Below are 10,525 nucleotides of genomic sequence, written 5' to 3'. Positions count from 1 at the left end.
TTAGATAAGAATCTTTAAAATTTATTGGACTAATTGTGTTACATTCAATATTTGATGTGTTTCTCCTGGACAAAGAATTGGCATAAATACAAACAAGCCTTTGTGTGCCTTCCCTAAACAAATAAGAGATAAAGTACTAGAGACAAGGAAACATAGTTCACATCTTCATATTTACATTTTGCCTTTACTTTACAACTTAGCGCCAGGAATATTTACAGAAAAATACAGTAAGAACAAAAAGATCATGTCTTGGCAACATACAGAAATTCATACAAATTGTATATGATTTGAAGCATGTGATATCTGGCATTCTCATTGCAAATTACTCCTGCTAAAATCCATGTGGAAAATGCCCGTGTTTTCCTTCAAAGACATCACTCAATTATGCAGTCATTAAATCACATCTAATTAGTCTATTAGATTGAAATTTAGCTCTCCTGTCTTTCTGAGCATGCATAACCTTGCAGGGAAGAGATGCCTGGGCAGCCAGCATAGCATCGAGAGCTGCTCTACCCTACAGCCGTCATGCACATGCTGCTGTCTGTGCCTACACCTTATTTTTCACAGACACCATCCTCTCCCCTTTGCTGTAAGTTTGTAATGCTTTTTTAAAGTACCTTTAAGATGATTTCTTTAAATGAGTCTTTATTAAGGTACTAAAATTTCTGTAATGTCAACGCTGCATTTAACAGGGTGACAGTTACCCTCCTTCTTTCTGCACCATTAAAAGGATGCCATCACTTAAAGCAGAATCATGAACCCAACATGAAAGGTCTTATATAAAAAGTCTCAGTTTAGTTGTGTCACGTTTGCATCTCAGCTTTTGTCACTCTATGCAACGTGAAGAAGTCGAGGCTGTCACACTACACACAAAGTGGTCAATATGAATTCTCTCCAATGACCAACAATGTAAAAGTTTTAAAATTAAAAGTTTTAAAATTAAAAACTCAGTACAGTGGTTTGTGGTGGAAAAAAAACAGAAGTCTGGAATCTTGACAGTAACATCACAACTGAAACCTTGTATTTGCTCTAATTCTTTTGCAGAAAAAGCTCTAGGCTCCATCCTGGACTAACTGAAGCCAGTGAAGTTGGGATACAAACTCTGAGCAGACAAGGATTTTTCGTCCAGGTTGGTGGTTTATATTTTATGATGATGACAGTGGAGACCTCTGTGCACAGGGGGATGAGGGACGCTGCTTGCAGACACGCTCCATGGCATGAGTCTGCCACGGGCATTTACTACTGCAGTTTGCATCCAAACCAAATGGGATGACAACACATTTCTGGAATCAAGGTTTTTATACTAAACTGTGACTTTCTTGAAGGTTCATCTTTCCAGACAGCAAAACCCCAATTTTATGGCTAGGTCATATCAGTAATGTGTAAAAGCATCAAACAACTGATTTTATAAATCAAATTAAGCAAGTTATAAATGCCTACTCACCCAGGCTGCAGGATAAACAGCAACAGTGCATGCAAAAGTTACCTTCTTTCAAGATTTCTGAAACATCGCCTTGCTTTCACTGTTATTAATGCTCAAGTGGGTGCTGTACTCATGATTTAGATGAAATATGGAAATAGACCAAAGAACTATTCTTCAGCCAAGCATAGGCCTTTTTAGAGAGTAGTATTTCAAGCAGTCCATTTGGCTATCTTGGACTTTGCAGAACATATCCGGGGTTCCCAAGTCCACATCTTTGCTACTGACTGAACCCAAGTACCTGAAGTATCTTTTGTAGCTCACTAGGATATAAACCAATGATTCTGCATATAACACACACTCGTAGCTATGGTATGTGGGTTTTGTTTTTAGGTTATTGAAGATGTGCAAACATTTGATTGCTCAGTATGTTTATTTTTGTTACACATGCATTGGTCATGCCTTTTAGTCAGTGGCTTAAAGTGTGTTTGGCCATTATTTAAATCCAATAGGTACATACAAAATGTGGGTAAATTTAGTGTCCGTGCATTAAATTGATACTGGCAAAAGTTTACCAGAGAAATGAAGCTAAATTTCCCTTCACAGCTTTGCCAATAAACCCAAATGCTGACTTGCAACACCTGCTGCCATTTACAACCAGGGCATCACATAAGCACAGGCCAGCCACCATGCTTGCTTCTACAATGGTTTTCTTTCTGTGGTTTTGTTTTTCCACTTGAGATTCATCTGGATCAAAATCAAGAGCTCCTGAGTTGAGGCATGTATGCCTGTCCCCTGTAACCACCACAGCTATCACCCCAAGCCCCCTTTGGTTGATATCCTGAAAGTCCTTGCAAGTGTATTTTTAGGGCCCCATGTTTTCATGTGTTTTTTCATGGCTAATACAAAGATAGAGACAGAGTATGTCCTTGGCAGATTAGTTAAAATGAAACAATTAAGACTGTTTCAGGTCAGAACTGTTGCATAAATTAACTGTGAAATATCAAAATTAAATGACTCACAGGCATTATTGCAATACATATTAAAAAGCTTCTGAAAAATAACTTAAAATAACTTGAAGAGCTCCACAAATTCCTACTTACATTTATACTCTTATACTATCTACTTATTGGAAGGAGAACACATGCTGCTGCCAGTGATCACAAACTGCACCTACACAGGAGCATCAGTGATGATTCATTACTGCAACACAAGTTAAGATTGCGCTGGGAGCTTGAAAGCGCTCCCAAGAATGCAAATGCCCACTGCAGCTCTTATATTCCCAGTATTAAATTTGTAGTTGTAAACATCTTTTCCCAGCACAACCTTCAAGTCCTGACCATATGAGAAAGCGGTGGTCTGAAAAGGAAAGTATGCCTTTTACTTTTTTTTTTAATTATTATTATTTTAAGTTTTATCTGCATCCTCATTCAAAAACCTACTCCTGGAGGACAGCTTGTTGCTGTCTGCTGAGCTCACAGGCAATGTGCACACAGAGGTAGCAGAGCACTTGAACTGAAGTTGCCAATGATCAAAGAGAACTGAATCCACACTGGCCTGTTTCACCTGGGATGAAAGCCAACAATTCATATATTTTACCTGAGTAGGGCCAAGAGAGACACCAGCAGTTTGGAGATCTTCTGACCTAGGAGAAAAGGAACCACTGCTGCTGACAGTGAGAAAGCACAGCAGCTTCAAAATGATTTTAAGTTATAACTCCAAATGGACTTCCATGAAATAGCAAATTAACGGAAAAAAAGAACAGCTCCTGAATTTTCTGTTTGAATTGTTTTACCCTTTGTAATAGGAGCATCTGAGAAGTGTAGAAGCTGCAAAAACCACTTATGCTATAAAAAAAAAAAGGCAGGCAGAAGGCAGTCCCAGAACCTCAGATTTCAAGCCAATGGAAGGAAAGCAAGTAATGTTTCGATTTAATGGAAATGGCGACTAGGTGCTATGGAAACTTCAAAATAAGTATTCCATAAAAAATAAAATCAAGCTGCTAAAATTAAATGTGACATTTTGCAACAGACCTGAAAGTCAAAATCTTGTTTCTATATGACCAAGAACTCTTATCTAGTAACAGCTTATGTTTGGAAGCCTGGTAATTTCAGGTGTTGTGTTTGTTCTCAGTATGACAGAAATGTTGTATGCAGATAGACTCATGCCCAACCAAGGAGGATACCGTAAAATACAGCATCTTGCCCACGAATTTCATGATCTGATATTTCCAAACATTTTTCTTCCTTTTGGTACACAAATTGGTTACAAGCAGTGAAGTATCTTCTGTTGTACTCTGAAGGGGGGTTGAAAACTTCTTAAGTTCTTGCAGGGATAGTCAATGCTCAGAAAGAAGTCTCTCCTCAAAGGAGAGACCCTGTTCCTTTCTCCTTTAACAAGAGGGTGTAGCGAGGTGTCTGAAGGCAGGTTTGTTTGTATTTTGTTATCCATACTGATATGAAGAGATATTTTTGTTTTGATCGTTTTCTCACAGAATGAGACACAGTTCCTAATTAGTCTGGAATAGATGATTGGGTGAAAAGATTATGTTGCGAGTATCCAGGAAGATTGGAATTCAGTAATCTTTTGAGGGTAGGTGAATTGAGTCAATATCCCAACTGCAATGTTTTTGATTCATTTCTCATTCCTCCCACATGGTAACTGCTGACTTGTGCTAGAATATGGGTTTCCTGAATTCCAGAGGGCTGAAGAAACTTGTTGTTATTTAACTGTTTTCATTACTGTAGCCACCAAGCTCTGATCTGATTGTCCTGGAAGGATAATGGCCTAGGCGTTGCAGTTCTTGAGCCCAACCTCCTGGAAAAGTGAGGTATAAAATTCTGGCTCCAGCTGCCTGTTCCGGTATTTATTGACAATGTCTGCTATTTTCTGTTTTCGGCGGACATGTGGGGGGTTGTATGAATCACTTTCCAGCCTCTTTCTCCGACAAATATTTATTACTGTTTGTCTCACTAAAAAACCTGAAAAAGAAACAATGTTGGAATCAAGTTTAAACAAAATTAAGTTGTGCCCCCATGCTGGTTTCAAAGATAAAGAAAGTTTTGGGTTCTGCTCCATCTAAAAACCTAAGGGAAGATGCTCAGCAGCACCAAATCAAGAACTTTTCTGAAAGACCAGCTGGTAACAGATAATCACGGTCCCCAGGGCTGTGATTGTTCTACTGTCAAATGCAAATAAGAAAGGGATGAGGTCTATGGTACTCTAATCCAGCTGGAGGAGAAGGAAGATCTCCCTGCTTTGCCAGTGCTGCACAGCAGCCTGCAACAGCTCCCTCAGGACCAAGTGGGGAAACAATGTAGAACCCCAACACCGTTGGAGCAGTATGACAGCTCAAGGCTCCGTTGCATGAGGACATGTGGAGTTCAGCTGGGGCTGAGGTGGCAACAGGTAACATTGAGGAGCCGTATGAGCGCTGATAACAGCAAGAGTACAGAATCCATCACAGCACCAGCAGGGATGACAGAACCATCCTCTCTGAACGGGGTAAAAGATAGACTATGGGTTGTGGCTAGAAACAGTTCTATCTGCCCTCATGGCTTTGCCACAGCTGTTGCCCTTCCCTAACTCATGCTTCTGCACATGGCTGGGAGGAGAAGGTTCAGAACCTAAGTAGCTAATATTTAGGCAAAACCAGCAGTAGACTTTCTTCTACTCCAAAATTAAATTCATATGCAATGTTTATGCAAGTTTCCATTAACTCCTTTTCTGCCTATAGAAAAGTACCAGTGAAACTGCAACAAACACTGCTTGCCTTATCTAGAGGACCTGATTCCTGACAACCACAAACCACATATGCTGAACTTAGAGGCCAGACAAATTTCATTATGTTCTGCTCCTGAAAACACAGCACAACCCTAAGAAAACACACCGTGTTCTTTATTAGTATAAGCCATTGTCATCAGCTGAATTCAGAAAGTTTATTTGAAAGCCCAAACTGGCTTTAACTTCCCCATCACTGAATGACATGCAAAATCAGAACCTGGTAGTCACCCCCAACTGATCCCTACAACATTAGTTTTATGGTTATGTGCAAGTACCCTAATGTGAGTTTATTCATTTCGATCGGCCCTGGGAATAGCTTTTACTGGAGTAAGATTTCCAGTTACTGAATTTATAATAGCACAGATACCCAAGATTGAGTCATTAATACATCCAGGAACCCAGAAGAAGGTGGATTGCACACATGCACCCATTAACACAGGCCTGACAATCTCTGTGGCTTTTAATTGCAATCCTATTTCTAAACCACAAGGACCAAACACTGCATGCTAGCACAATTCAAAATTCAACACTATCCTCTGGTAGTCAGGTAACATCAGCACCTTGGCCCCCAGTGATAAACATTTTTGAGCCACATTTCTGATCTCTCCCACCTAAACTGCTCCTTTTCCTTCCTCCATTAACACTTCCATTCCCTCACCTGATTGCTACAGTTACAGTTGAGCCTACAGCTCAGCGGACTGAGCAATGCTGCCAGCTAACTGCTAAGCACCTGCTCCCTCTGCTGTTCCTGCTTCCACTGTTGCTGCAAAAAGAACAAAATAAAGATGTGCTGTCATGCCCAGTACTTCTTCCAATGAAAAATTCCAGACCATGCATTTTGCAGATATATCACCACCCACACTCCACAGTCCCTGAGCTATCCTTAATGCTGTTCTGCATTAAATTGCTGGGATTAGCCAGATTTCACACTAACAGCATAACAGAAAAATGGAAACACATAGCATGAACAAAATGGGAATTAACACTCCTTTTGTATTTACTTTTTGTGAAGGAGTACAAACAAAAATATTGCTGGCAGGGTACTTGCAATGCTCTGTGATGGTAGAGGTAGTCAATGCCATATGGGATGGATTGGACCAGTCACTGAAATGCCTCCATGTGAAAATAAAAAACAAAAACAAAAGAAAATACAGGTGTTCCTAAACACCTTTAGCTTACCAAGAGCTCTCCTACTGACTATCATTCCATCCACCAGTGGGATAACCATGTTGAATTTCCCAGTTGCTCCTTGTAGTTTTATCCTGAATAAGCCAGTGTTTAAAGGATGGATGAAGATCACAGGAACTTCTTTCTCAGGAATGGCAGATCTTAAGGAAAAATATATGGCTGTTAAATCTAGTTCATCAGTCTAGCAGTATTTCAATCAAACCAGTCATTTTTCATCCATAGATTGTTAAAGGGATGCTAAAAATGTCTTGTGGCTAAACCAGCAGGTAGGGCAGGGGGGAAATGAGGCTTGATAGAGGTGAGCCTGGGGGAGGAGTCCCAGGGTTGGGGGTGAGGGCAATCGCACAATTGAAGTGCATCTACAGCAATGCACGCAGCATGGACAACTAACAGGAGGAGCTGGATGCCATTGTGCAGCAGGGAAACTGTAACTTCATCACCAGGAGGAGAACTCCACAACCTCCCTGGACAGTCTGTTCCAGTGCTCCGTCACCCTCACCATGAAGAAATTCTCTCTCATGTTGGTGCAGAACTTCCTGTGCTCTATCTTGTGACCATTACTCCTTGTCCTGTCCCCGCAAACCACTGAAAAGAGGTTGGCCATATCCCCCTGTCTCCCATACCTCAGGTATTTACACACATTGATGAGATTCCCCCCTCAGACTTTTCTTCTCCAGGCTGAACAGACCCAGGTCTCTCAGCCTTTCCTCATAAGGAAGATGCTCCAGGCCCCGTATCATCTTTGTGTCCCTCTGCTGGACTCTTTCCAGGAGATCCCTGTCTTTCTTGTACCATGGAGTCCAGAACTGGACACAGTACCCCAGGTGAGGGCTGACCAGGGCAGAGCAGAGGGGGAGGATCACCTCCCTTGACCTGCTGGCCACTCTCCTTTTAATGCACACCAGGATCCCGTTGGCCCTCTTGGCCACTAGGAACTCAACTGTCTTTTTAATAAGACTGCCTACAGTTTCTGGGGTTCCCTGTGAAAGCTGAAGAATGTAAATATATTCAGTTATGGCTTCTTCTGAAGTGCAGCTTAGACTGCTGTCTGCGAGAATCTAGAAAGGTAACAAAAATAAGAGTAGTCTTACCTTACGGAAGTGCTACTGTTGGCTGTAGTTTCTACACCAGTGCTTGTCTCCGACATCAGATCAGGGAGGGGGAAGTTTTCTATGTGAAAAGGACGCACAGAATAAAGTTTAACTACCCCAGTTTTGTTTATTTAGGGACCAAGAAAGATGAGTTATCACTAGTTAAAATGATGTAAGCCTCAAGCATTTATGCCATGGATGTTCTGGAAACACAGCTGATGCCAAGCCTTTTGTTGGTCTGTTTTAAGCATAAGCAGTACATGGAGTATATAGACACACCTCATTCATCCAGTGCTCAATGGATTAGGTAACATGTCCCAGACCCTCAATTTTCTTAATCCCAAAGGTCAAAATCTCCAGAAGAACAATGAAAACAGGAAGGAGATGAAGTGTTTCACAACAAGATAAACTTTCAAATTATTATCCAGTAGCTTCTTTTCCCATCTGTAAATATCAGCCTCAAAAACAGTGCTTGGAACTTCAAATGATAGCACTGCTTGCATCTGTAGTTCCTTTGAGCACCCCACACAGGAATAACAGCTTGCTCTGGCAAATACGGCATTGTTCCTCGAGTCCAGTCTCTGCAAATCCTGACCATAACCTACCACTCTGCCACCTTGCACTTGGTAACAAGTCCCTGCATAATGAAGGTGCAGAAGGAATAAATAAGAACTTGAATCCCTGGAATGGGATGTGGTAGCTGCATCCTTTTTTTTTTTTTTAGGGGCTGAAGCTTAGGAAGAGTGTAAGGCTCGAAAATACCTTCTGGCATTAGAACTGGAGCGTTGAGTGCACCCAAAACCTGGATCTAGCAGAGGAAGACAATGGGAGGGGAGGGGGTGTGCACAGAGGTATTTTGAGATGGACCAAGAGGGAGGACTGGCAGTTGGCACTAGGGTGATAGCCTAGACTAACAAAGTCAGGTTTTTCCTCTGTCCAGATTCATAAAACATAAGACGAAAGCCAAAAATGTAAGCAGCATAAGGCAAAGCCTCTGGGCTAGGAGAAACTTTCAAGAGCCTCCCCTCAGTCATCCGACTGCCAGTCTTACTGAGGCTCACAGACTCATTTCTTCATCTTCAGGCCCATAGCTCTGGGGGATTCCCGTGGCTGCTGAAAGAAGCAGCTGAGCAGAAGCATGCGTGTAGCACAGTCACTGTCTCCCCAGTGAGCTGGCTTTAATGCCACCCACAAAGGGATAGCAGCTCAGGAACAGAAGTGGTTGAGGGACTCCCGGAGCTAAGGGAACACCCTCTGGGCCAATGGTTGGATAAGGAGGTGATGCTGCAGAACTTGGTGTGTATTTTGATCCCAGGCAAAACTCTGCACTATGTGCTGTGGACAAGAAAATGTGTGTGTCAGAGACCTTGGTAGGAAAAGAAAGAGTTTACACCTGCAATTAATGGGAAGCCTCCTCTGATCTCTTCTACTCACTTGGTTGCTTTCCTCTGGGAGGACTTGGAGTTAATTGAGGTCCCCTCTTACTGCTAAACTAGGAACTAGGATTAGAAACAAAGGCAGAATAAACAATGTAAAATAGAATCTGTTGCTGGCAGCCTTACAGACACTACCAAGCTAGGTCAGCACAGACAGGCTCTCACTTCACACTGAAGCCTGGCCCATGGCTTCGAACCAGCATGCAGAAATTCTTGGGGACGAAGGACTCCTTGTGCCTGGGGGACACCTGCCCACCACTGTCCACATTATGGACATAACAGGATGGACAAAGCTGGGTCTCTCCCAGGATATTCAGCATCCACAGTCAGGGAGGAAACAACAACCCAAAGAGCATTAATTTAGCACAAGGAGCAGGACACTGCCTGAATAACCGGACCACACAGCACCATCCAAACTGGCACTCCAAGCAAAGAGTAAATGAGCCCTCCCAAAGAAAGATCAAAAGTACAAAGTTTCAAAGGTACCATCAAAACAAGGAAGCTGATGATCCCTTCAGCACAAAACCAGCTGATCAAAAGTAAAACTAGTCAGAAAGTCTTTTTTTAAAGGAAACATAGAAGCTCCATTCTGAGTAGACCACAGCTGAGAAGAACTCAGCACTGGGGGTGCACACTAGCCTTATACATTAAGCTTAGGGAGAGGGTGCATAAGGGCACTTCACATGTACTGCTAGAGTTAAAATAATCTCCAGACCTACATCCAGTGATTCATTTACACCTCGTGGACCATCACTTAAATATTGGAACAGTTTTAGAATCTTAAGTGTCAGTTACAGAAATTAATAAGGATTTAGCATTCTTTAACAGAGAAAAAAAACATTTTTTTCCTCTGTTTTTCTGATCTGTTGCTACACTAATGAACAATAAGAATTGTACGCACCTATGTCATCATAACGTTCAACCCAGACCACATACACTTTGGTTTCAGGTCCCATTGGTGGAATGGTCCGGCCCTGAGGCACCTTCTTGGATCTGGAAGTAGGACTGAGCTGTTTTGAACACAAGAGAAAACCAGCATTTGCAAACATCCTAAGTCCAGTAATACAACATCTCCACAGCTGCTCCATAGTCTTTCAGATCTCAGACAGGTACAATCTCTGCCAATCATTAAGATGGGACAGCTACAGTGGAACTACCCACTAAGAAGCAATAATTTGGGTCTCCACAATACTTATATTCAACATAAATGAGAGAAAAGCCTCTTTTTTCTTTAGACATTGATAACAACATCAATTATTTCTCATTTCCCAGCTTTGTTGCATGTATCTGAGCTGCACCCAATTCAGTTGCTCTGTGTTCCCAGGAAACACGCACGTGCACTGCTGTTTTCCCATGCTATTGTGGAAGACCCAGCACATCTATCATGGCAGTGTTTTATGATATTTCCATTATTTCAGTATTTCAGAGAAAACCTGCACACTGCCCAACGAAATGCGCTTTTCCTTGCCAATTTCCCCATCCAAACCAGGGAGCTAAACTGAAGTTCCTGCCTTACACTTGAATTTATTTGTTCCCAGTTTTACTGTGTTTATACTAATAGCCAATTTCTGCAGTAAGTCCAATAAAAATGCATCCAGGCAACTGCA

General features: G+C 41.9%; 1 protein-coding gene across 4 annotated transcripts in view; it reads right to left on the bottom strand.

Annotated features, from left to right (window-relative positions):
- Positions 1-10,525, bottom strand: part of RALGAPB (Ral GTPase activating protein non-catalytic subunit beta) — a 65,319-nt gene continuing 54,794 nt past the window's right edge. For all 4 annotated transcript variants that reach the window (XM_072026281.1, XM_072026280.1, XM_027472922.3 and 1 more), the window contains 4 exons: positions 9,820-9,928; positions 7,483-7,561; positions 6,383-6,531; positions 1-4,401 (listed from right to left, as the gene is read on the bottom strand). In XM_072026281.1, the coding sequence (XP_071882382.1) occupies positions 4,208-4,401; positions 6,383-6,531; positions 7,483-7,561; positions 9,820-9,928 (531 nt within the window). In that variant the 3' untranslated portion in view covers positions 1-4,207. The remainder of the gene's footprint in view (positions 4,402-6,382; positions 6,532-7,482; positions 7,562-9,819; positions 9,929-10,525) is intronic.

This window comes from Anas platyrhynchos, chromosome 21 (assembly GCF_047663525.1).
Source record: "Anas platyrhynchos isolate ZD024472 breed Pekin duck chromosome 21, IASCAAS_PekinDuck_T2T, whole genome shotgun sequence".
NCBI classification, from domain to species: Eukaryota; Metazoa; Chordata; class Aves; order Anseriformes; family Anatidae; genus Anas; species Anas platyrhynchos.
This window is presented reverse-complemented; position numbering and strand designations above follow the sequence as displayed.